At 42.6% G+C, this 26,641-nt stretch overlaps 2 protein-coding genes across 5 annotated transcripts in view; both read right to left on the bottom strand.

The window, feature by feature from the left end:
- Positions 1-1,995: 1,995 nt before the first annotated feature.
- LOC103477537 (uncharacterized) lies at positions 1,996-12,534 on the bottom strand. 3 transcript variants are annotated; one of them, XM_081616925.1, is made up of 9 exons: positions 12,380-12,534; positions 10,800-10,878; positions 9,316-9,372; positions 8,942-9,046; positions 7,479-7,604; positions 6,769-6,923; positions 6,544-6,659; positions 4,355-4,490; positions 1,996-3,678 (listed from the first exon to the last, which is right to left on the bottom strand). In XM_081616925.1, the coding sequence occupies exons 2-9, from the start codon at positions 10,855-10,857 to the stop codon at positions 3,544-3,546; spliced, it is 888 nt and encodes a 295-aa protein (XP_081473051.1). In that variant the 5' UTR covers positions 10,858-10,878; positions 12,380-12,534; the 3' UTR covers positions 1,996-3,543. The 3 variants fall into 3 exon arrangements, with proteins under 3 accessions (XP_081473051.1, XP_008428918.1, XP_081473052.1); XM_008430696.2 differs by having other exon boundaries at positions 4,375-4,490; XM_081616926.1 differs by having other exon boundaries at positions 9,316-9,369.
- Positions 12,535-14,733: 2,199 nt separating this feature from the next.
- The window catches only part of LOC103477713 (dromaiocalcin-1-like), a 30,696-nt gene continuing 18,788 nt past the window's right edge, over positions 14,734-26,641 (bottom strand). For both annotated transcript variants that reach the window (XM_081616943.1, XM_081616942.1), the window contains exons 3-7: positions 18,216-18,314; positions 17,037-17,162; positions 16,396-16,550; positions 16,172-16,287; positions 14,734-14,903 (exon numbers count right to left, since the gene is read on the bottom strand). In XM_081616943.1, coding sequence (XP_081473069.1) covers positions 14,762-14,903; positions 16,172-16,287; positions 16,396-16,550; positions 17,037-17,162; positions 18,216-18,314 — 638 coding nt within the window. In that variant the 3' untranslated portion in view covers positions 14,734-14,761. The remainder of the gene's footprint in view (positions 14,904-16,171; positions 16,288-16,395; positions 16,551-17,036; positions 17,163-18,215; positions 18,315-26,641) is intronic.

Here is a 26,641-nt window from a genome sequence, read left to right as displayed (position 1 = left end):
GAAGTTCTGCCGGAGATGAGAGTTGAAGCTCCGTCTCACAGGGGACTCCGCCAGACGTTCCCAGCAGACCCTCACCACACGTTTGGGCCTGCCAGGTCTGACCGGCTTCCTCCCCCACCACCGGAGCCAACTCGTCACCAGGTAGTGGTCAGTGGACAGCTCCGCACCTCTCTTCACCCGAGTGTCCAAGACATACGGCCGCAAATCCGATGAGACGATGACAAAGTCAATCATCGAACTGCGGCCTAGGGCGTCCTGGTGCCAAGTGCACATATGGACGCCCTTATGCCTGAACATGGTGTTCGTGATGGACAATCCGTGACGAGCACAGAAGTCCAATAACAGAACACCACTCGAGTTCAGATCGGGGGGGCCGTTCCTCCCAACCACGCCTCTCCAGGTCTCACTGTCATTGCCCACGTGAGCGTTGAAGTCTCCCAGAAGAACAAGGGAGTCCCCAGGAGGGGCACTCTCCAGTACCCCCTCTAAGGACTCCAAGAAGGGTGGGTAATCTGAACTGCCGTTCGGCCCGTAAGCACAAACAACAGTCAGAACCCGTCTCCCCACCCGTAGGCGGAGGGAGGCCACCCTCTCGTTCACCGGGGTGAACCCCAACGTACAGGCGCCCAAATGGGGGGCAACAAGTATGCCCACTCCAGCCCGGCGCCTCTCACCGTGGGCAACTCCAGAGTGGAAGTACGTCCAGCCCCTCTCAAGGAGACTGGTTCCAGAACCAGAGCCATGCGTCGAGGTGAGGCCGACTATTTCTAGCCGGAACCTCTCAGCCTCGCACACTAGCTCCGGCTCCTTCCCCACCAGAGAGGTGACGTTCCACGTCCCGAGAGCCAGCTTCTGCAGCCGAGGATCAGACCGCCAGGGTCCCCTCCCTTGGCTGCCGCCCATAGCACAATGCACCCGACCCCTTTGGCCCCTCGGACAGGTGGTGAGCCCATCGGAAGGGGGACCCACGTCTCCTCTTCGGGCTGAGCCCGGCCGGGCTCCGTGGGTAAAAGCCCGGCCACCAGGCGCTCGCCATCGTGCCCCACCTCCAGGCCTGGCTCCAGAGTGGGGCCCCGGTGACCCGCGTCCGGGCGAGGGAAAACGCAGTCCAAAGTTCGTATTCATCATAGGGGTCTTCGGACTGCGCTTTGTCTGGTTCCTCACCTAGGACCTGTCTGCCTTGGGTGACCCTACCAGGGGCATAAAGCCCCAGACAGCATAGCTCCTAGGATCATTGGGACACTCAAACCCCTCCACCACGATAAGGTGGCAGCCCAAGGAGAGGAACATGGAGGGTTTGTGGAAACATGGACACTCAGATATTACCGACAAACATTGTCTGAATCTTTTTTTTTTTTTACATGTTGACAGAAGTGCGTCTCTAACCTGGCAAGTAAATAGTTTTTTAAAAAGTTGAATTTGGAGAGGCTGCGCAGTGGTAGAGCTGTTGCCTTGCAGCAAGAAGGTTCTGGGTTCGATTCCCGGCCCCGGTCTTTCTGCATGCGTGGATTTTCTCCGGTTTCCTCCCACAGTCCAAAAACATGGCTGTCAGGTTAATTGGCCTCTCCAAATTGCCCCTAGGTGTGAGTGTGTGTGTGTGTATGGTTGTGTGTCTCTGTGTTGCCCTGCGACAGACTGGCGACACGTCCAGGGTCCCCAGCTAACGTTCCGGCCTCTCGCCCGGAACGTTAGCTGGGGATGCACCAGCAACCCTCCCGACCCCACTGAGGGACAAGGGTATAAAGAAATTGGATGTATGAATTTGGAGATGAGGACGTTTTTTACTGCTGAATTGTTGTGAGCACCCCGCCGAAGCGACGCAGAGTCTTCAGAGTTTGAACTAATAATATAAATGTTCATCAAATCCGCAGCGTTTAATCCTTCAGCGTTTGTGTCTATGGATGTTCAGGAGACTCCACTTCTTCAGCCTCTGGGTCAGGATGTGTGTTGGTGTTTTCCTAACATTCACTTGTGAATAAAAACGTAGATCTGATGTTGAAGTTAGAAAACTTTATTTTTTGTAATTGTCCTGCAATAGCAGGGAAACCCTCCTTGCCCCCAAACACCGAAATGGTTCGGCTGCAGAGAAAACTTCAACTTGATCTGGCTGCTCCAGAGCTGCACTAAATGCAGCCCGAGTCGGTTCCACCGACGGATATGAAGAATGCCTGATTAAAGAAACTGTACCGGATTGTTACCGCAACACAGCTCAAAACCCCGTTACCACCTGCTCACTGTTCGCTCTGCTTCACCTTTACGTTTCTGCCAGGCGGGTTAAAGCCGCTGCTGATCTGGGCTGGAGGTGAGCGGCTGTGAAGAGAAGTTACTGCAGAACCTCAACTGTTAAGGGAAGATTCGGTCCCTTGCATGTGGAGCTCACAAAATATCATATAAACATCAGCAAAAAAATACTGTAGCAATAATTAGAACTGCAGCATAAAACCAAACATGCCACAATTAAAGAAATCTAAATGTCCCAAACGCATCGGCGGACTGACATCAGGGTCACCGGAGGATTCCTCTTCAAGCAGGGCCGGCCCAAGTTAATATGGGGCCTGGGCAGAATCATAATTTGGGCCCTGCCCCTCCTACTAAGAACCTCAGCATCACTAACATGTTTAAATGTAAATTTAGTGAAGTCTGTGAGAGGGAGCCCAGGTTAAGTGGCTGAGTTTAAAATCAATAACTGATTATTGGTTATTTTTTGTTGTGATGAATTTGTGAACAAAAGCAGCTCAAACACAAAGATTACACAATATTGTAGCCATGGTACCACAACAATTAAGATTATTCCTAATTAAATCCCAAATGTACTATTTATTTTAAATTTTCTTTGAATGCATCAAGTAAGATTTAATAGCATTATCATGCTCAATAAATGAATGCTGCAGGTTTATATCCATGGTCTGTGTTACAATTCAACCATGTATAAGAGCCCTGAACGTCTGGAAGACATGGAAGAAAAAGAAACAAAGACTTAACACAACTGTGTGAATATTGTCTCAGTGGCATCAGCAGGTATGCAGAGCAAAGGTTTTCCACATCTGTTCTATTAGAGGAGGCTGATATCAATGTAAGGATGAAGCTTTAAGGTCCAAAACGTTCTTTAATAGAGCTGAATGTGATCTAAAACAAAAAGAAAATAAAAATCAACGGAAAACTATTAGTTGACACATTGTAAAGTCATTTCTGATTTCTCCCAAACGCAAAACCAACCACGCCTTTCTGTAATCTGAACTCTTAAAATTACTATATTTAGGTTGCAGATTTACAGCCTCATTTTCAAACGTAAAGAAAACTTACTTCATCTTTACACATTCAGCCTCCAACAATTTTTTTTCTCCATCAACTTGATATCCCATAAACTTCATCTCCCATAAATCTAACTTACTACTAATGTATGTCTTTATGTATCTAACTTGTACACCTGTAGATTGAAAACTGTATTGCTATTTTTTTTTTTTAATAAAGCCTAACTTTTTATTTCCATGAACATCAAAAATATTTAGTTAATCTGTTTCTTTTGCATCCTGCTCCGTCACCTCAGACCTCCAGACTGTACTGAGCCTGGTTCTGCTGGAGGTTTCTTCCTGTTAAAGGGAGCTTTTCCTCTCCACTGTCACCTTGTGCATGAGATGCTGCTGGTCGTCTCTGACTCGATGCAATCCGCCGGGTTACCTTAGGAAACATTTAAAACACTTTGAATAATTAAGTGAGCTTCCTGCACTGAGAACGTGAATCAACTGGAATGTTTGGTATGACTGAACTAAAATTATTTTTTTGTAAAGTGCCTTGAGGCGATATTTGGTGTGAATTGACGCTGTGTAAATAAACTGAATTGAATTAGTGATTAGTTTACTTTTATTAAACTTATTGCACTTTTCCATTTTTAACTTAAATGTATGTATTTTGCATCTAATTTCAGAGTGAGTGTTTCTGGTCATTTTAGCTGGTTTAAATGTCCAAACTGTTTAGCGGCTCATAAACTCAGATTTATGTTTTCTTAAATGTATGTTTCTTATGTTAACTTAAATGTATTTAACATTTAACTATGACACTTCTATGCCCTTTTGGAAAGACTTTGTTACTCTGACGCTGGAAGTTGTTATTCTGTATTTCTGTTTCACATTAAGCCTCAGTTTTCATTTTAATGTTGACATTCTGCATAAAAATGTTTAATTTTTGTGTTGAAATGATATTCATTAGACTTGTTTTGTCTCTCCATTTAGAACAAGATAATATAAAATGACCATCAGATTATTAGAGTAAAGATGTAGTACCTTGTATACAGAAATTAATGACACAGTTAATATTCCTGCATGAATTTTTAAGAGAGCAGTTAGATAGATGAAACCTCGCGAGAGTGACGCTCACAGATGAATTTGTTCTGAAACTCATTATTTGCTTTCTTCCAGCTCTCTGTGGGCTTTTTTTTTGGAATCACCAGAACTTTTGGACCCACAGTGGCGGGCGCCTGCGTCATCCAGAACCTTTAAAACAGAAACATGAACCTCAGAACATAAAATAAAATCACACAGCAGCTCATTGACATCAAACTGATAACTGTCAGCATCACATAATTATTATTTTTTTAATCATAAGAACTACGGTTACATTATGTGGAAAAAGGAACCATGAATTCACCTTAATTTAGATAAAAGCTTTTTAATAACTTTTTCCAAGAAGAAAACTCAACAAAACAGGCATTGTGCAAATTGTCCTGCTATCAATAATACTATCTTTAACAGACTGATAACATATGGAGGCTCTGAAGAGGCTAAATAATGCAAAGAGCCAAAATAAAACCTCTCAACATTGCCAAAAAATTCAAGAATAAAACATTCAAAGGCAAATACAGGTTCAATAAACAATCCAGAGTTACTGAATGAAAACTTCCTGTTAGCATGGCGGCTAGCTGATTACTGCTAGTTCTGATTGGCTGTTTCTGATTGAGCGGAGTAATTATGCACAGCACGGAGGAGATCGATTATTTATTAGAGTTTATCTGTCTCATGTTAGGACAGCGAAAGTTTTAATACGTATGTAAAATAAATTTTTTAAGTTAGATGCTGCAGCTTTAAGCAGAGGTTCGGTGTGAGAGTCACTACCAGGTGGAGCAGAAGCGGCGCTCCGTCTGTGAAATATTACTACCTGTAGCGTAGCAGCGGTTCAACAGCAACAACAGAACCAGCGTCTTACATCGCAGCTCGAAGACTTAAATAATTTTGCGGGTTATTTGTTTAGCTTTCCGACTGTCATGCTAATCCGGGTGAGTGTTTGTAGCTGTGCGCTGCTTTACCTGCTATCTGATCCTCCATATGTCTTTTTTACTGCAGTGAGCCTCGATGTAGCCAAACTCCGTCTAGTATGTCATTGTTTTTATGTCGTATTAGCTTCGTTGTGTTGATGCATTGTGACGTGCTTCACCCCACGTGCTTCAATTTTCCACCGCAACACGCAAACTTCCCCATTCACTCAGTGCGTCATAGTTCCACATCGCTTAGGATTTGTTGCTGCGCGTTTGCGCAGTGTGAAGGAAAGAGGAGACCAGCTGCACAGGCAGGCTGTTGAGAAACTCTTATATATTTTTAACAAATTATCTAAAAAAAAAAAAGTCAAATTCTTAATCAGAACTAATCTAACAATATATTTTATCCAAATTCAACATGAAATCCTTCTTCCAATGATGCAGTATTAAAATTATTCCTCCCTCTGAACAGATTTCTTCAGATTTCTGCGTTAGTAAACCAGGTGTTTTGTCTCAATCTCCCCTGATGTAACAATGACGACCCTCACCCATCCTGTTTGAGGAAGAACACTTCAAATGCCCTGATTACTGACCTCAATGCTTCATTGGATGCTACAATAATGGCCTAGTCCAAGGATACTTCTTGAAGGTTCAGAGAAACCCATTACCATTAAGAGAAGCAAAAAGATGGCAAATGACCTGAATGTTCATAGAGTTACAGCTGGAAGAATAAAACCCAACTTTAAAGTTACAGGGACAAAGGCTACGCCCCCTGGTGGCAGAAACAGAAAGCCGCCAGATTCCTAAGGAGGCAGGTGGTCAAAAACCATTGACTGACTGCTAAAGACCAGCAGCAAGGATTGGTGGCATCAGACACAGAGGTTTCAGGTCCCACAGTGAGGACAGACTGAGGACTGAAGGTCTCCATGCCTGAACTCAACCACCTGCAGCACCACTGACCCAAAGGCACAAGAAAACCCAGCTGCAGTTGCTCATAGCTATAATAGGAAGATAAAGAACGTTTTTGTTTTTCCACAACTGGAACTTCTTGAGCCTGATCAGACGTCTGAAGCTTGTGCTGAAAAGAGGAAGCCCAGTAAGCTTTGACATCATTGGACGTCCAAACAGAACAATGAACCCAATCATGTCTCACAGTCCACCAAGGTTTGGTTTTGGAAGAAGTCCTGGAAATCCTGGAGTCGTTGTCACTCAGTTCATTTAACTTTTCTACAATCTTGACAAAATATATTTACATTCTTACCTAAATATGTATATTTTTAGATCGTAGTTCTTACCCAAGACTATCTGCACGTCCATTAATCCAGCTCCAGGTGTTGTTAACATTTTGTAGTCCTATCCAGTATCCGTGGTGTTCACTCTTGTAGTACTTGATGTTTTTGCCGACAAATGTCTATGAACAAATTTTGTGTACATCATCATAAGTCTTCTTACTTTAAGCCCTCAGCTTTTCATAAACTTCCAGATTAGCTTTAAGCTACTACAGATGCGTTACGTTTTACCTGCTCCTCCAGATTACCAATTACAACCAAACGTCCCAGTCTGTCCTGACAGAAAGTTTGACTTTCTTCCCAGGTCTTCCAAGGATCTGGTTCTTCGTAAAACAGGTAGCATTTTTGCATGTAGTGCATCCAGTGATCCGGGCATGGCCCACACTCTGGATCCATTTGACACGAAGACAGAGGAGAAAAAAGGGAAACTTTGGTAAAATAATATCAAATAAAGTGTACATTTTTAATGTTTAAATAGTCAAACTTTCTCAAGCAAAGAGGTAGAATGCAGATCAATATTGGAAGGTGATTAAATGAAGCTACCATTCCAGTTAGAAGTGGCATACCACAGGGCTCTATGCTCGCTCAAAACAAAACAAAAAATCTCCAGAATCAAAAGTTTGCTGTAACTCTGTTGCTAATAAATCACTTTTACTGGATCAGTTTGTTGTCAGACAAGTGGTCTTCTGTGCTCTACTGGTGATAATAATGATCAGGTAAAGTGGCTTGCAGAAATATTCATGCGCCTTAAACCTTTTCATATTTTGTCACATTACAACTACAAACATAGATAAATTAAATTGGAATTTAATTTGAATCCTGAGCACATTATGGGGTGTGAATACTTTTGCAAGTCACTGCAAGTATTGAAAATTGTTTGTAATTGAAGATTATAACAAAAAAAATGAAGAGTTCCAAAGGTAATATAGAAATCTAATCACTTTTGTCGATCTCTAGGTTGAGTGAGTTGATCTTGCTCTCCATCATCTTAGTTTCAATAACCAGCTCCTTTTTTGCTGCTGTAAGGTCACTGATATTTTCCAGCGCAGTGATCGTCCTTATACTCACTAAAGAAAAACACAAATTGGTTAGAGAGGCAGTGAATCCATCTGTATCAGAGACACATCAACATTTTCAGTTTTTCTCTCAGATCTTTTCAGGATGTCAGACAGTATTCTCAGTTTAGAACCAAAGAGCAGTAAACTGATTTAATATTTCAACAGTAGAACTGTTGCCCTGCAGCAATAAGGTCCAGGGTTTGACTCCTTGGAGTCTGTATGCATAAAGTCAGATTTTCTCAGGGTACTCCGGCTTCCTCTCGGAGACCAAACTCATGACTATCAGGCTAATTGGTCTCTCTAAACTGCTCTCAGTATGAGTGTGTGCATGGTAGCTTGATCTGCTGGTATCCGTGTTGCCCTGTGATGGACTGGCGGCCTGTGAAAGGTGTAACTTGTCTCTTGCCCAGTGACCACTAGAAGTAGAACCTGCCCAGCAAGCCTGAATTGACAAGCAGTGGATGGATGGATGTTTAATGTGCTAATATCGTGTGCTATACAATTTAATTGCTAATTATACTATTTTATACATGTGTGGAGCTTCTATGCTGGAAGTCTTCACTTTAATTGAACTGATTTTCCTCCACCATGAACAAGAAACCAAGATCCTTAAACTCCTCCACTTCAGGCAGAGACTACCGCCAACTCAGAGGGCAAAGTGCAGAGTCATGGCCTCAGACTTAGAGGAATTTACTGCCACCGTGGCCTGAAGAAACCAGCAGAAACGCATCGTCTATGAAAAAGAGGAGATCCTGAGGTTCACAGCCCAGACAACATCGTCATCTCCACAACTTTAGGTCTTCCATATTAAACTTTAACACCTTGACAGGTTTCAAGCTGGGCAGCATTAAGTTAAATTGATTCTTGGTGACACTTCAGTGTCCCTGACGTTTTAATCGACCTTCATAACTCCTCCTACCAAGCCGGCCCAAGGCAAATTAAGTGACTGCTTAGGGCCACTATGGTGCCCTCAAGTGGAACCGATTTATTTTTCAAGTTGTAACATAACCACTATGTTTGTTTTCTTTCCTGGATAAATATATTGAAGAGTAAATGTATCATCTGGTTTGTATAACAGCTGCTGTTATTTCATTGTAGAATTATTCCAAATTTCCACTTTAAAAACAGATTTTTTTGGGCAGGACATGCTGGGTTTTAGGTGTGGCTGATATTAGTGTATAAAAAGGGGCGTGTGCGGTGTGTGGATGATCTAATCATCTCACTGTTAGCAGAAAAGCCAAATTTGGGCCGGCCATGCCTCCTACTGTTAGACACTTTTATCTCAATGCTTTAAACTATAAACTCTTCATATAGGAAGATATATATTGTGTTGAAATGAAACTTACTGTAGATGAGTGGTCCAGCTACCAGGGCAACAAAAATCCCCAAACCCACCAAATACAGACGAGACTTCGTGAGAGCTGTTGTGTCGTCTTCTGCTTCTTCTTCACCTGGAAGAAACAAAGACGACTCCTTCTGGATTGTTCTGAACAGTGGCTAGACAATTTATATTGATAATACGGCTCATCAATGAAGTATCTATTTAGGACACCCACCACTTGGGTAATACCATGGATCATGCTATGCATCAGTGAGAGCAAGAAATAAGCACGTATCTAACAGAGGGGGTTTGATGTCATTCTAAGGTAAATAATTAACCTCTCAATGTTAGAACATGGCCTTCCTCCAGCCTGGGACTGTTCATCACTTGAACCTGTACCTGAACTCTGATGTTCCCGAATAAACGTCCAGATAGGAATCAGCCGTCTCTCGTCTCCTTAATCAGAAACAAACAGTTTTTAAAATGTAACAAAATCAGTATCATTGATGTCATTTTCAATCAGATTCCTTTTGACAACTTTACATTCTAACATGTTTTTTTTATTCTGCCAGGTTTATAAATAAATACAACAATTTTAGATTTAAGTTTGTACCTTAAAACTTTCCAGTAAAATTTTACCTCTCTGCTGAAAGTTAGATCAAAATTAAATGTAATAAGAGTATTTTGCCTGCTGCTGTCTGATGGCTCAATGCATAGCTACTTTGGGGAAAACGTGTGCATAAAACGGTAATAATCATCATTTTGTACTGGATAAGAAGTGCAGGATTCAGAGAGAGAAGGAATTATAGAAATGCTCATTTCTACTGGCTAGTCTGAAGGAGCTGCGTGGGGAAGTTTTCGCTCAGCTGAATGGTTGGCATGGGAGAGTAAAGGATTTCTCAAACATTCATGAAAGAATGAAAGCAACACTCCAGACATGTTTTGGATGAAGCAATAACTTTGTATTACTACTAATAATAATTGATTTTATTTATAATGCCCGTACATGTATCTAATTGAGATGTCAAAGGGCACATTCACATGCTGATGATGGGTAGCTACTGGGTTGTAGCCACAGCTGTCCCCGGGCAGTCTGACAGAAGCGAGGCAGCCATTTTGAGCCATCGGCCCTGCTGACCACCATCAGCAGCCGAGACTGGTGATGTGTCTTGCCCAAAGACACAAATGACAGGGACAGGCAGCCTGGGAATTGAACTGGCGAACCAACATAATTGGTTGCAGTGGGAGATTTTCGCTTCCTCTTCTTTGGGGCTTGTTTGTGTCAACAGGTAACTTTACAGTGGAGTTTAAAAAGCTCGCGATGTTCCATGTTCTGGACTCTTATTTAATATGTACATGCTCCCATAATTAATATGTTATAATCTGACCTCCGGTTGTAACAACAAGATGAGTTTCCATTACTATGCAGGTGATGCAGCTCTACATTACAATGTCACCAGGTGGCTGTGAACCAATGAAGCGCTGAGCAGATGCACAGAACAAATCAATGAGTGGATGTGCCATAACTTTCTTCAGCTGAATAAAAACAAAACTGAGGTCGTTATTTTTGGGCCAAAGGAGGATTGACCAAGAGTCAGCATACAGCCCAACATTGATTTAAGTCTATTATCCAAATCGTATTTAATTTCCTTTATTATGCCACAGCAGAATAGCTTCTCCACTTTTTATGTTATCATATGAAGGACTTTGAATTGTCTTAAACTTGATTTCTGTGATGACATAAAGACATTAAAGCTTATATGTGATGTAAAAAGAAAAAAAACACTCTAACGTCCTACATAGAAAAAATTATTAAGTGCATTTGGGTAGCACTGCTACTTTTCAGTCCTCATAAAACATACAATATATAGAGAGACACTTACTGCGACGTTTGCCTTTGGTGATGGCTGTAGAAGAGTCAGGGTTCACTCTGTGCCCCATCTTTCACAAATGTGTTTCTTCCTATTGAGCAGTGAAAATAAATAAAAGGTGCTGCATGTCTTTTGCTTTCAGTATTTACTTACTGGAGGGTTTTTTGTTTGCACTGCAGAGCCAATGCTGTTGTTGCTCCTCCTACACTTTGGACTAAATCATTATTCTAAGAGTGGCGGGGCAAAGGAAGGGGACAAAAAAAATATTTTTTTCTTTGATGAAAATGTCTGATTTATTTCGTTCTTCGTTTCTTTCACATTTTCATATTAATATTGTTTAAATTCAAGGTTTCTTGAATGATTTCTTTGGGAGGACAATTCTAGATTTTTCCTAGATTGAGTGGGTCCGGACTCACTAAACCCCCGGGATTTCTGCCCATGCAAAGAACATTTCCAGGCTTAAAGGACTAATGTTGCAGCAAGATTTAGAGAAATTCCCCCATGCATTTCATATTGATTACTGCAAGTGTCTGTCTAAAAAGAAATAAAGTCAATCCTCCAGCTGCAGTTGATCCAGAACACAGCTGGTGTTCTGACTAAAACCAGGAAGATAGAGCACATCACCTAGAAAGCTCTTACAATGGCTCCCTGTAGCTAAGAGAATAGACTTTAAAATAATTGTGTTAGTTTTTAAATTACTGAATGGCTTAGCATCAAATCTGGAACAAACTTCCTGAAAACTTCATAACAACTGAAACACTGAATTTCTTTAAATCAAGGCTTAACCACCACCTGTTGAGAGTTGCCTTTGATTAACAATAACTGGTATTAACCAAAGGCAGTGATATTCTGAACCTTCAGAGAGGTTGACTCATTTAACCACTAACATTTTAACCCATTTCTTTTTGTAGTTATAGAAATGAATTTATTTAGTAGATTTCTATAAATTAATCTTCAATGTAAAATGTTTCGAATTAGCTGCGACTTTGGTTGGAAAAGCCTTTTGCAGATGAAGCACTGCTACGCCGCGCTTTTTACTTCATATATATTTATCGATGCCTCGGTTTGTGAGGAGCGGAGCGCCATCTACTGTTTGTAAACACAAATCGCAGGCTGCAGTCGAACACGAAAAACAGAGCGTCCCGTACAGACGACTTGAATTTGGTTTAAAATACGGGACGTGACGGTTAATACGGGTCAGTTGGTAACCCTACATGAACTCCCGCAAGTCTAAATGCTAACTACTGTTACTCTAAATGTTAACCGTTAGCACATTTGTAGAGGAAAGAGGGTCGTAACTGTTGACTGTCATTAGTATGAAAGCTGAAACAGTTGTGTTAACATTTGGTTGGAGTTTCACAGCTCTCCTCGTGTGGGTGGATAATAAGCTAAATTTCTCTTTAGGTGATTCAACTCCCAACTCTTCTGCTTCTCCTGTTAACAAGTTACCATTCAGGCTAGCGGCAGTAAACAGACAATTCTAATACACAGAAATATCTCAAAATACAATCAATGTCAGTAAAAAAAAAAAACTATCCTGAACTTACAAACACTTTTAACAGTGGTACAAATTACTTGTGAACCTGACATACCTGTGAAAGCAGGAATCAGCTTCACTGACCCCCAACAGCAGAGGCCTGCGTGATGGATTCGCCGCCAGGACCGCTGTACTGACCAGCGGATCCCTCCGCCTCCAGACAGTGTTGTATCAAACAGCGGAACGCTGCGCACTATAGGCGGATGTGCACATCGTAGGCGCTCTTTTCAAGCCGATCTTCGGTTACAACCGCAGACAGCGAGATTTCCCCAGCGGAATAGAAATAGTCGCGTGAATTAAAAAACCCAAATAAAAGCAATGTGATCGTTCACGAACGATCAGATTCTTTTGAAAGGTTCTTTACTATGAACACAGGACTCGAGTATCAGTGAGAGCAGTTTCTTTTTGTTGTTTTAGTGAGTCTTTTCACACACTACAGTCAGGGGCGCCGCCAGGAATCGTGGGCCACCTGACAAAAAAATTGTTTGGGCAATCAATCTCCTTCACCTCCTACCTGAATTACTATTACTGGTTAAAGTAATGCACCGTTCTGACCAAAGCAACCAATCAGAACTAGTAGGACGCTCTTAGCACTGTCAATTAGCCTCATTCACTCACTGCTAAATGTGATAATGGAGGAGAAGCAACTTATCATTATCTGTCGTCATAGCTATGCTAACTAAACTGAGCATTCACAGTTTGTATCTTCACAGCTCTGTGCTATGCTAGCTGCAGCATGGCACAAATCGAGGGGGAGGAAGGGTGAGCAGCATCACATGAGATTGTGATTGACAGCACTAAAACTTTCCTGCAACTGACTGGTTGTTTCTAGCACCGGGAGAAAGTAGAGGAAATAGATTTTTTACAGATTATGATCTCATAATATCATACCATACTGTCACAACATAAGTTTTAAAAAAATATGTGAAAAAAATATTAATATAAAAGTTACATACTGCAGCTTAATTCCACTCAGAAGAGGATGGATCAGACTCAGGAGGGACATGTTTTAGAGCTGCTGCTGACTGACTCATCTGTTAAGTGGTAAAAGGTCCAAGGGACAAGTTACATTTATGAATATGTTGGTCATTTTTTCCTTAATTCATTAAATGCTAGTGAAATGGAGGCAAACAGTAGTTTGTAGCTAATTATGCTAAATGGTTGGTAATCTCACATAGTCTACTCACCTCTCGGAGAAAAACTGGGTTATAAATTAACACTCTTGCCTTTTTCTCTCTCTCCCTCTATTTTGTTTTTGAAAACCTGATTTTATAACTTTTCTTAGCAGCGTAGTAACTGCCACAGTCGTTCGTGGAAGCTGTATTCAACTGCAGCTTCTACTGACTGAGGCTGAACAGCGTCACGGTGAAGCGCTCCAAGCAAGAACGAACCATTTAAGGGAGATAGGGGGGTTCCGGGCAAATATGGATGTGTGTTTTTTGGTCTGGGAAGGGTAACATTTAATTTTTACTGCTAAAAAAAAATGTCTTTGAAAATACAATATGATTAATGTTGTATTTGACAGGACCCCGATTTTTAAATTTTTTTTTTATTTCTATGAACAAAAAATAGATAATTAAATTGTGGAGGGTCCCCTGTTGGTCAGGGCCCCTATAATGGTCATCACCTTTCCGCTCTATACCGCGTCCCTGGACGGAGGAGACCAGCGCCTGACAGAGGACCAGACAGAGGCGCAGTGGTTCCTGGGCGTATGTCAGTGTGTTTGTGCAACCGCCCACGTCCCCTAAACTTGTTTTTTAAGAATAAATGCCTCAAAAGGGCTTAAAATGGCTTTTGGTGTCATGTCAGCCCATTTTCTTGTTGCAGACTTCTGAACCGGGCCGTAAGTTTATTTTTAGATAAGCCTATAATTTGAAAACTTGTTACACTCAGTGAGCGTTTCACCAGAAAACAGAGGATTTACTTTGAGTTTGTTGATCGCAGCGCTGGAGCTGACGAGCCAGCCCTCTTCTCTCTGAAAGCCTCAGAGAGGTTTGAGGCTGCAGCTTTGTGCTCATTGGGTGTCCAGCCGTATTGTGGAAAATAATTAATTTCCAAACACTTTTTAAAAATGCATTTTTAAACAAGCACATGGTGTGAGAGCCACAAGATCTAACAGGTCAGATTAAAGCTCCAGGTCAGAGTACGCTCTGAGTTTGCTCTGTCAGGAAGTCCACACATGGGTTTTATACCAAAGATAAGGAACCCTGAACAATGGAGAGACAGTCTGGTTCCTGAGAAGCTGCAGAAAAACATCTAAACCTGGCAGTGCAAACCAGACATTCGGTGTCTAGTTTCATTAGGTTAATAAACACTTACAATGAAGAGACAACATGACCATCAGCTGAATAAAGTCATGATGAAATGCATAGTATATACACATTCATGACACAGTTGAACATTTCTGCATGAAACTTTAAAAGAACAGACAGTTTAATTAAATTTTGCGAGTGTCACGCTCACAAATACATTTGTTCCGAAACACATTCTGTTCTTTTGACCAGCAGTTGTTGGGATTTTGGTCTGGGAGCACCAGTGCATACGGTCCAACAGCAGAGATCCACTTCTTCGCCCAGAACCTTTAAAACAGAAACCAGAACCACAGAACATAAAATAAGCCACATTGACAAGAAACTTATAACTATCAGCATCAAATGATAGTTATCACCATCAATCAATCAAATTTTTTTTGCACATTTAAGCAACAAGGCATTTCAAAGTACTTTACATTATAAAAAAACAAAAACACAATGTCATGCAACAGAATAAACAATCAAAACATTACATTAAGTCAAGTGCCATCGTTAAATTCTTAATCGATTATGTTTCATAAGCAACTCTAAACAGCTGGGTTTTTAGTTTAGATTTAAGGGCACTCGGCGTTTCAGCAGTTTTGCAGTTTTCTGGAAGTTTGATTTGTGGATCATAGAAGTTTAATGCTACTTCTCCAGTGATTTATAAACTAACATCAGTGTCTAACATCTAAAGACCTAAAGACCAACCTGGAGTCATCTGGTGTGATTGTTTCAACAAGTACCATACGCCGCACACTAAACAAAGTGGGGCTTTATGGGAGCAATTTCTGCGTTAGTAAACCAGGTGTTTTGTCTTGATCTCCCCTGATGTAACAATGACGACCCTCACCCATCCTGTTTGAGGAAGAACACTTCAAATGCCCTGATTACTGACCTCAATGCTTCATTGGATGCTACAATAATGGCCTAGTCCAAGGAAACTTCCAGAAGGTTCAGAGAAACCCATTACCATTAAGAGAAGCACAAAGATGGCAAATGACCTGAATGTTCATAGACGAATAAAACCCAACAATGAGAGCCATATTTTTAGAGTTTATTTTTGGTTGGTTTAATCCCAAACAAAAAATCGACTGACTGCTAAAGACCAGCAGCAAGGATTGGTGGCATCAGCCACAGAGGTTTCAGGTCCCACAGTGAGGACAGACTGAGGACTGAAGGTCTCCATGCCTGAACTCAACCACCTGCAGCACCACTGACCCAAAGGCACAAGAAAACCCAGCTGCAGTTGCTCATAGCTATAATAGGAAGATAAAGAACGTTTTTGTTTTTCCACAACTGGAACTTCTTGAGCCTGATCAGACGTCTGAAGCTCGTGCTGAAAAGAGGAAGCCCAGTAAGCTTTGACATCATTGGACGTCCAAACAGAACAATGAACCCAATCATGTCTCACAGTCCACTAAGGTTTGGTTTTGGAAGAAGTCCTGGAAATCCTGGAGTCGTTGTCACTCAGTTCATTTAACTTTTCTACAATCTTGACAAAATATATTTACATTCTTACCTAAATATGTATATTTTTAGATCGTAGTTCTTACCCAAGAGTATCTGCACGTCCATCAAGCCAGGTCCAGGTGTTGTTAACTTCTTGTAATCCTATCCAGTATCCGTGGGACTTATCATAGTAGAACAAGATGTTTCTGTTGACAAATTCCTGTGAACAAATTTTTTTAGATTGTCATAAATCTTCTTATTTCAAGCTATCAATTTTCCAAAAACTTCCAGACTAGCTTTGGATTTTTAGCTTGGCGTTAGATTTTACCTGCTCCTCCAGATCATCAATTACAACCAAATGTGATCGTCTAATCTCACAGAACCTTTGACTTTCTTCCCAGGTCTTCCAACGAGGTGGTGTATCATGAAACAGGTAGCATTTACCCTTGTAGAGAATCCATCCAAGTGGACACAACTCGCACCCTAGTTCCATTAGACAAGGGGAGAGAGCAGAAGGAAGTGAAACTTTGGTAAAATAATATCAAATAGTACAACAAATACAAAAATATCAAAGAAATCATGGTGTGTATATTTAATGTGTCACTCGTCAAAATTGATCAAAGATTTCAAAGGTAAAGTGCAGATAGATAATGGAGAGTGATTAAGATAAGCTACCATTCTAGTTAGAAGTGGCGTACCACAGGGCTCAGTGATCGGTTCTCTCAAAAACAACAGTATTTTCTGTAAAGTTCTGAAATCAAAGCTTTACTCTAAACTTGGCGCTAATTAATACATTTTTCTCCACCCCAGCCAAGGCCCTGGCTCACGTTGTCAGACATCAGCACTGTACCTGTGATAATAATGATTAGTTATGCTTTGAAAAGCTATTTGAAGATTATACCCATATTTTAAAAGTAAATATAACACAAATAATCAAAAGGTTCAAAGGCAATGTAGAAATTGTAGCACTTTTGTCTTTCTCTTCTGTCAGATACTTGATGTCTTCATTCAAAGTCATCCTTCTCTCCATCAGGTTCTGTGTTTCTGTTGTAAGGTGTTTGATACTTTCCTGGTGTTCAGTCGTCTTTATACCCACTATAAAAACACAAATTAGTCAGAAAGTCAGTGAATCTATCTGTATCAGAGGAGCATCAACATTTTCAGTTTCTCTCTCAGATCTTTTCAGGATATCAGACAGTATTCTCAGTTTAGAACCAAAGAGCAGTAAACTGATCCAATATTTTGTTAACATTCTTATTTTTTGGGCTGCATCGCTGTTGGAAAACCTGGAGCGGCAGAGATATCTGAGGCTTATATGTGTATGTTTACTGGTATAAAAAAAAAAAAATGAGGTTGTGGCTTATAGTTCGGAAAATACGGACTATAATCCTTCCTGGATTTTTTCTGTGAAGAACCCAGAGAGGGTTATTTGATTGTGCTTTCTGGAAAACAATATATTTTTACATTTAGGCACTCCTGCAATCATCACATCTTTTCTGCTACAAACAGACTCCGGCCCCCCACAAGAGAAGGAAAACATTACGTGGCCCTCACAGGAAAAAGTTTGGGGACCCCTGATCTAGTTGATGTAAAAATAATGTTTGTTTTACATGCTCAGCAGAAAACAACATATCAGCAAGTACAGCTTAGAGTAGCTCATTGAAAAGTTAATGCAATGCAGCCTGATGCAAAAACATCTTGCTATTCAATGTCAAACTTTGAGAAGTTTTAATTATTGTTAACAAACATTGTGAGGCCAAAATTAGGCTCACTGACTGTAAGCAGTAAGCTCCTCAATGCTGAGTGCTTCACACTTAGCATTGAACCACTCCAGTGCACAGTGGGAGCGATGGCCTGGAGAAACCAACAGAAACACACCATCTATGAAAAGCAAAGATGAGACACTGAGGCTCACAAGCCAGACATCATCCTCTGCATGGCTTTAGATCTTCCATATTAAACTTTAACACCTTAATATGTTTCAAGCTGGGCAGCATTAATTTGAATTGATTCTTGGTAACGCTTCATTGTCCGTAACTTTTTAATCAACTTTCAGACCTGAGACATTTGCATCCTAATGCTTTTAACCTCTAAAAACTTGTCATATAGGAAGATAATTAAAATATATTGTGGTAATGTGAAACTCACTGTAGATAGCTGTTCCAGCTACCATGGCACAAAAAACTCCGAAAACCACCACATACAGACGAGTCTTAGTGAGAATTCTTTCTTCTTCTCCTCCTTCACCTGAAAGAAACAATGAACTTGATAAGGTATAAGAGTTGTAATTCATGAACTCTTAAAAATAACTCAGAGACCTGAAGGTCTCTGAGTTATTTTGGGTGTGAGTTATGAGTTATTTTCTTAATGCTGGTTTAACAGGACAGGAAAACATGAAAAATCAGCTGTGACTCAGTGGGTTAGGTAAACACAACCAGCTGAGTCAGACCGGACCAGACAGCCGATCTGCCTCTGAGCCGTACAATGGCAGAGAGAAGACGACTCCTTCTGGATTGTTCTGAACAGTGGCTGACCAGCGTTTCTCAACCTTTTTTGGGCCAGCGCCCCCCTAGCCTTTATCCAGGTCCCTCACCGCCCCCCACCAAACAATTTGTAGGCTACTTTTCACTGACTATTTTATTATTAATATTACTATAACTATTGCAGATGATTTGATTTTTATGCTTGTTTCTGTATTTATCATCAAAAATAATTTCCATCCATCCATCCATCCATTTTCTTCCGCTTATCCGGGGTCGGGTCGTGGGGGCAGCAGCTTCAGAAGGGAGGCCCAGACTTCCCTCTCCCCAGCCACTTCTTCCAGCTCCTCCGTGGGAATCCCAAGGCGCTCCCAGGCCAGCCGAGAGACGTAATCCCTCCAGCGTGTCCTGGGTCTCCCCTCCTCCCGGTGGGACGTGTCCGGAATACCTCACCAGGGAGGCGTCCAGGAGGCATCCTGACCAGATGCCCTAGCCTCAACTGGCTCCTCTCGACGTGGAGGAGCAGCGGCTCTACTCTGAGTCCCTCCCGGATGACCGAGCTTCTCTCTCTAAGGGAGAGCCCAGCCACCCTGCGGAGGAAACCCATTTCGGCCGCATGTATCCGTGATCTCGTTCTTTCGGTCATGACCCAAAGCTCATGACCATAGATGAGGGTGGGAACGTAGATCGACCGGTAAATCGAAAGCTTCGCTTTTTGGCTCAGCTCTCTCTTCACCACGACGGACCGGTACAGCGCCCGCTTCACAGTAGACGCTGCCCCAATCCGCCTGTCGATCTCCCGCTTCCTTCTTCCCTCATTCGTGAACAAGATCCCCAGATACTTAAACTCCTCCACTTGAGGCAGGACGACCACCCTGACCCGGAGAAGGCACTCTACCCTTTTCCGGCTCAAGACCATGGCCTCGGATTTGGAGGCACTGAGCCTCATCCCGGCCGCTTCACACTCGGCTGCGAACCGCTCCAGTGAGAGCTGCAGATCACGTTCCGATGAAGCCAACAGGACCACATCATCCGCAAAAAGCAGAGATGCGATCCTAAGGCCACCAAAACGGATCCCCTCAACACCTCGGCTGCGCCTAGAAATTCTGTCCATAAAAGTAATGAACAGAATCGGTGACAAAGGGCAGCCTTGGCGGAGTCCAACTCTCACCGGAAACGAGCCCGACTTACTGCCGGCAATAGGGACCAGACTCTGACACCGGTCATACAGGGACCTGACAGCCCGTATCAAAGGGCCCGGTACCCCATACTCCCGGAGTACCCCCCACAGGGCCCCCCGAGGGACACGGTCGAACGCCTTCTCCAAGTCCACAAAACACATGTAGACTGGTTGGGCGAACTCCCATGCACCCTCCAGGACCCTGCTGAGGGTGTAGAGCTGGTCCAGTGTTCCACGACCAGGATGAAAACCACACTGCTCTTCCTGAATCCGAGGTTCGACTATCCGACGGACCCTCCTCTCCAGGACCCCTGAATAGACCTTACCAGGGAGGCTTAAGAGTGTGACCACCCTGTAATTGGAGCACACCCTCCGGTCCCCCTTTTTAAACAGGGGGACCACCACCCCAGTCTGCCAGAGAACAAAAAAGTCATGGGAATAGAAATTTGGTGTCTTAAGAAAAATGCAATGAACATTCAAGTTAAAATTGGTAGGCCTAACAGCAGCCAAAGTGGAACAAATATTCTTATTCTTTGCCATTTTCTAGTTGTTAAATATTCCATAAAATGAGCAGATAAAAGATGTAAAACATGGCAGTTTAAACTTTGAACTATTTGCAAAACGACTGAACTCTGCAACTGTAGTGGCACTCTTTCTTCGGTTTTTTAAAAGAAACCACTCAGAGCTGCAGACACAATAACTTCTTCACTCGCACGACATGACGAGTCCTTTAGGTTTAGATGTCTTTACTTAAAAATAAAGAGGTTACAAGTCATTTGCACGCACGGTAAGAAAACTATATGCTCTCGTACAGCTCTGTCTAATATGGCACTGCACGTTCTCCATTACGTCACTACAAGGGAGCGTCAAGCATTTTTCATATCAATAAATTTCTTAGAACTAAAACTACATAACAAGATGAATTAAGAATTATATAAAATATAAACTGCAACTATAAAATGTACTTTTCCACATTCTATCTTTCCTGCTTTATGGCTCTTACATATCCGGCCCCTAATTGGGTATACTGTAAGATTACGCAATTATCAATTAACATAAAACTAAGAGCCATCAAAACCAGATTATGAATAAACTACAAATAAACAGTTCTTAAACAAAAAAGTCTCTCGTTTTTGTTCTTCTCTTTATATGGCTTCTTGCAATAAGCATAGCTTATGCACAGATCTCTCCAGGATGCTGTTTTTTGTTTGCAACTTCACACGGCGTACAGTTCCACTGGAGTCAGGTAGGGTTTGTACTACTCTTCCTATGATCCATGTGTTGCGCGGAGAGGAACTGTCGATTACCAGTACCACATCTCCAGGTTCAAAGTTCCTCTTCTGTTTCAGCCATTTCTGGCGTTCTTGGAGGAGGGGTAGATACTCACGAGTCCATCTGCGCCAGAATAGATCCGCAAGATACTGTACTTGCCTCCAACGCTTTCTTGTATACATATCATCTTGGTTGAAGATCCCTGGTGGCATGTTGGGCTGGACCTTCAACAACAACAGATGGTTGGGGGTCAGAGGATCTAAGTCGTGTGGATCATCTGACACACTGGTTATGGGTCGACCATTTATTATGCTTTCGACCTCACAAAGAAGTGTTTGAAGGCTATCGTCGGTGAGGGTCTGTTCCTTAAGTAGAGCATTGAGAATCCTGCGAACTGAACGGATCTGCCGCTCCCAAATCCCTCCCTGATGTGATGCCGCTGGACTATTGAAAATCCACTTGATGCCCTTCCTTTGCATCGTTTTCTCAATTTCTGATTGATTCAGGTTTTCCAATGCCTCTCTCAATTCCTTCTCGGCACCAACAAAGTTGGTGCCATTGTCAGATCGCATGATAGAGACCTGTCCTCTTCTACTAACAAAGCGACGGAGGACATTGATACAGGCACTTGTATCCAGACTATAAGCCACCTCAATGTGTACTGCCCTGATAGTAAGGCAAGTAAACATCACACCATACCTTTTGACAGTGCCCCGGCCCTGTTTCACGTCAAAAGGGCCGAAGTAATCTATTCCAACATTAGTGAATGGGGGCTTGTCTGGTACAAGACGATCTTCAGGCAGAGGTGCCATTTTTTGTTCACCAGCTCGTCCTTGTAATCTTCTGCAAACCGTGCATTTGGATATGAGCTTCCTAATGGCGGAGGTTGCTTGTGGGATCCAAAACTTCTCTCTCAACTGTGATAACATGTAGTTGCGCCCGCTGTGACCGATCTTCTCATGGATGTCACGTAGAATGAGAAATGCAACTCTTGAATGTTTGGACAGTATCGCAGGATGTTTTGTGTCTGCTGGCATGGCAGCTTTAACTAACCGTCCTCCTACCCTTAGAATGCCATCCTTTAGCATGGGATCGAGTCTGTACAGCTGGCTGCTCTTCTTGACAGACTTATTATTGCAGAGTGCACTAATCTCCTCAGGAAAGCATTGGGCTTGGCTGTATCGGATGATTTCCGCTTCTGCTGTTGTCAGCTGTTCCAAGGTAAGTTCTTTCTTTTCCATGGTACTCCTGTACATGTCCATGCTTTGCTTCACAAACAACCTTTGCTTCTCTGTATCATTTTCGGTTTGACTGATTTCACTTTGAAACTCTTTTCTTTTGTTTTTCAAGTTGGTCAGCAGCTCTCTAACTTTCATAATCCATGCAGTCGCCCTCTTCAGCCGGTTCCAACTGTCGTAGTACTCAAGTAACTTGTTCATACAATCAAGCTTTTCTTCACTTGTGATGGTGTTTACTGTGACACTTTTCACCTCTGGGTCATCCTGTATGCTGTGATTCAGGTTGTCTGGTCTCTGTGGCCATTCACTTTCTGGTTGTGAAAGAAATTCTGGACCATTTATCCAGTTCTTATCTTCCATCAACTTTTTTGCTTTCATGCCTCTAGTTGCTTTGTCAGCCGGGTTCTGCGAAGTTCTGACGTACCTCCACTGAGATGTTTTAGTTGCTTCTCGTATGAGTGTAATTCTATTAGCCACAAAGGTCTTGTAACGAGCAGTCTCATTTTCGATGTACTTCAGAACCGTCGTGCTGTCAGTCCAGAAGATTGACTGCTGAAGTGGGATCTGCATTTCCTCTTGCAGCATTCTGTCCACCTTAACTGCGACAACTGCTGCAGTCAACTCTAGTCTTGGAACTGTGACCTGCTTGAGTGGAGACACTCTAGACTTCCCCATCATAAGAGAACAATGGAATCTGCCTTGGTTATTCACCAGAACGAGGTAAGATGCTGTGCCATAGGCAACCTCACTTGCATCAGAAAAATGGTGTAGTCTGGCCACCACTGTGGTTCCAAAGGCCTGCGGTTTGATACATCTTCTGATGCTGAAGCCTGAAAGGAGAGTGAGATCCTCCAGCCACTTACTCCACTGTTCTGCACGCGAGTCACTAATCTCTTCATCCCATCCTAACTTTTCTTTACAGAGGTCCCTCATTAGAAGCTTAGCAGGGAGTATCAATGGTGCCAGGAAGCCAAGAGGGTCGTAAGTGGAATTCACGACAGAAAGAACACCTCTTCTTGTCTTGGGCTTGTCCTGTGTCTTGATGCTATATGTGAATACATCATCCTCTGTACACCATTGTACACCGAGAGCACGTTCTATGGGTAAAGCATCCTGTGTAAGATTGAGGTCTCTCAACTCAGTGGCTCTGAGTTCTTCAGGAATGGAGGACAAAACTCTCCTGCTGTTGCTGACCCACTTGTTGAGAGTAAAACCTCCCTCAGCACACAGGTTTTGAAGACTCCTCACCAAGAAGACTGCTTCCCCCTCCTTCGCCACTGATTTAAGACAGTCGTCTACATAGAAATTACGTAGAATTGTTTCCACAGCTTCTGGGGCAGTTGTGCCTCTTCGATCTTCTGCCGTTCTTCGTAGTGCATAAGACGCAATGCTGGGGGAAGACGTTGCTCCAAAGATATGCACCATCATCCTATATTCCCTTACAGGTGCGCCAAGATCACCAGCTGGCCACCACAGAAAACGCAATAGGTCAGCATCTGACTCCGGGACTCTCACCTGATAAAACATGGACTCTATGTCCGCCATCACAGCTATTGGTTCTTCACGAAACCTCACTAAGGCACCAATAAGTGTGTTGGTGTGGTCAGGTCCCTGCATCAACTGACCATTTAGCGACACATCCTGGAAGCTGGCATTGCAATCAAAAACAACACGAATTTTGTTTTTCTTTGGGTGGTATACACCGTGGTGCGGGACATACCAAACCCTACCGTCATCACGGTCAAGCTGTTCTTGAGGAACTTCCATGGCGTAACCTTTTCCCAGGATACTTTCCATAAAGCCTTTGTAGTCCTCTAGAAAATCTTGATTCCTTGCCAGTTTTCTCTTAAGACCAGCAACTCGCTGTTCAGCCACACAGCGGTTGTTGGGCATTTTCACATGCTTGTCTCTCAGTGGGAGCCCCACACTGTAATGTCCATCTGTGTACTTGATTGTGCTTTGCACAGATTCCATGAACAATTTGTCCTCTTGTGACATTTCCTCTTTATCATCATATAGACGTTCTGGAAAATCTGTGTTATATTGCTGTATAAGTAGCTGTTCCACTTCCTCAACTGCAATTCGGTTAACACTGTAACCAGCTGTCTTGCTTCGGACAAGCAGATTTTCATTCATTACAGGACCATACACCATCCAGCCGAGAACAGTCTTTACAGCATAGGGTCCTTCTTCTTGACTGTTAATTACATGCCAGGGCTCCATTGCTTTAGAGTTGTTGGAGCCAATGAGAAGACCTACACTCGCATCAATATGTGGTAAATTCACCTCATTCAGGTAGGGCCACTTCTGTAAATGTTGCTGACTGGGGATGTTTTCTCTCTGCACAGGAATGTTACTGTGTGTGAAAACTTTGGTTAACTGCAAGTACTCTTCTCCATCAAGACTACACACCTCAAGGTCTGTGAGCAGGTAGCTGTTGATCAACCTATGTTTCTCTGCTTCATTCTGACCCATAGTACTTAAGGATATCTGAGTCGGCTTTCCCTTCTCATTCAGCCTCCTTCTAAGGTCCTCTGTACAGAACGTGGCTGTACTCCCAGTGTCCATAAATGCATAAGTGTTTATGGATCTTCCACTGCTGCGGGACTTCACCTTCACAGGCACCACGGGTAGTAGACAGTCTGTTTCTCCGGCCCCAGTGTAGCCACACACTTCTTCCTTGACAGGACTTGAAGTCGCAGACATCTCCTCCTTATGAGTATTACCTTGTTCCGGCACATAAGTTGTGTTTTTAGTTTCTTCGTTCTGATGAAGAATGTCTGGGTGTTTTCTTGAGCACTGTTTGCATACTGTCTTCTTCTTACAGTTCTGACTAATATGACCTTGTCTCAAACACCCAAAACACAGTCCCTTTGACTTTAAAAAGTCAATACGTTCCTGGTTCATTTTCTCTTTGATCTTGTTACAAGATTCCAAGGTGTGGTTTCCTTGACAATATAGACATGGAGTTTCAAAAGAAGTTCCTGTCTTGGATGAGCTTACTTGATTTAGTGTTGAAGCTGCATTTTTCTTTCCCACCACAATATTAGTGGCGAAGCTTGCTCCTTTTGATCCACTCTTGACTGCTTTCAGATTGTCCTTAATTCTTCCTGTTGGTGGGGGATTTTTGCCTTGGAGGTCTCCAAAGAGTGGATCTGTGGCTACCTTAGACTGGCGGTCAATGAAGGCGACCAGGTCAGCAAATCTTGCTCTGAGCCCTCCTTTCTCCTTGATTTTAAATGCTTCATTGCGCCAACTTTCTCGCATCTTATAAGGCAATTTAGATACCACCATCCTCATGTTTGTGGGATTATCCATTTCCTCCATCAATTCAACATCTTGCATCGTGTTGCAACAACCAGTTAGGAATAAAGCATATGTCTTCAGCGCCTTTCCATCTTCAGCCTTGATTGGCGACCACTTTAAAGCCTTATCAATGTAAGCGCTTGCAATCACCAACTCATCCCCATAATGTTTCTTTAACAGTTCTTTTGCTTCTTTGAACCCCTTGTGTGATGGCCTGTGTTCGCAGCTTCGAACAAGCTCCTGTGGTTCTCCTGCAGTAAACTGTAATAAGTAGTACAACCTGTCTTGTTCACTGTCCGTTTTCTGTTCAATGGCTCGTTCGAAAGCTCTAATGAACGATATATAGGTAAGTGGATCACCCTTGAACACCGCAACCTCTTTCTCAGGAAGTTGTGCATATTTCTGTTGCTTAACAAGCATCTCTGTAATGGTGTTTTGGTTTTCCATTACTTTCAGAAGGCCACTCATGCTTCCATCATGCTGTTGCACTGCAGTGTTTACTGTAGCAACCTGACGTCTTACATCTGGCCTGAGTGATGCATGGCTTCTGTAAGGCTTGATCTGAGAGAGAGGGATGGAGTTTTCTTCTTCCTTCACTCTTGCGCCACCTGTTGGCTGAGAGCGCATGTAGCTGCTCATGCCATCTTCTGATTTCTCATACTGTTTCAAAATTCTGATCTTTGCTCTCCTTTCTGCTATAGCTGCATCTAGTTCCAACTTTTCTTTAGCTGCTTTGATACGTGCTTCCTCCATTTCCAACTCTTGTTTTCTTTCCAGAACAGCAGCACGTTCTACAAGACCATAGAGCTTGGCTTCTTCAATAGCACGAACTGATGTATGAGAAGACACCACAGTCAAGCGTCCAACGTGTGAGCCCTTGCTTACCAGCTTATTGGATTTATGGCTCACTTGTGACACACTATCATCAGGATCTATCTCTTCATCAGCTTGTGTTTCTTGGTATGTTTGTTGTAAGCTCATTGTCTCCTCCATCCATTTTTCAGTATCTTCAGTAAACTGTCTGATAATTAACATTTTAGGCTCAAACCAGTTGTTAATATCTGCATCTTTCTCATCTTCAGGTAGAAGATCTCCTAA

This window comes from Poecilia reticulata, chromosome 16 (genome assembly GCF_904066995.2).
Source record: "Poecilia reticulata chromosome 16, P_reticulata-male-v2, whole genome shotgun sequence".
NCBI lineage: Eukaryota > Metazoa > Chordata > Actinopteri > Cyprinodontiformes > Poeciliidae > Poecilia > Poecilia reticulata.
The sequence above is the reverse complement of the archived record's forward strand: the minus strand, read 5'-3'. Positions and strand labels throughout refer to the sequence as shown.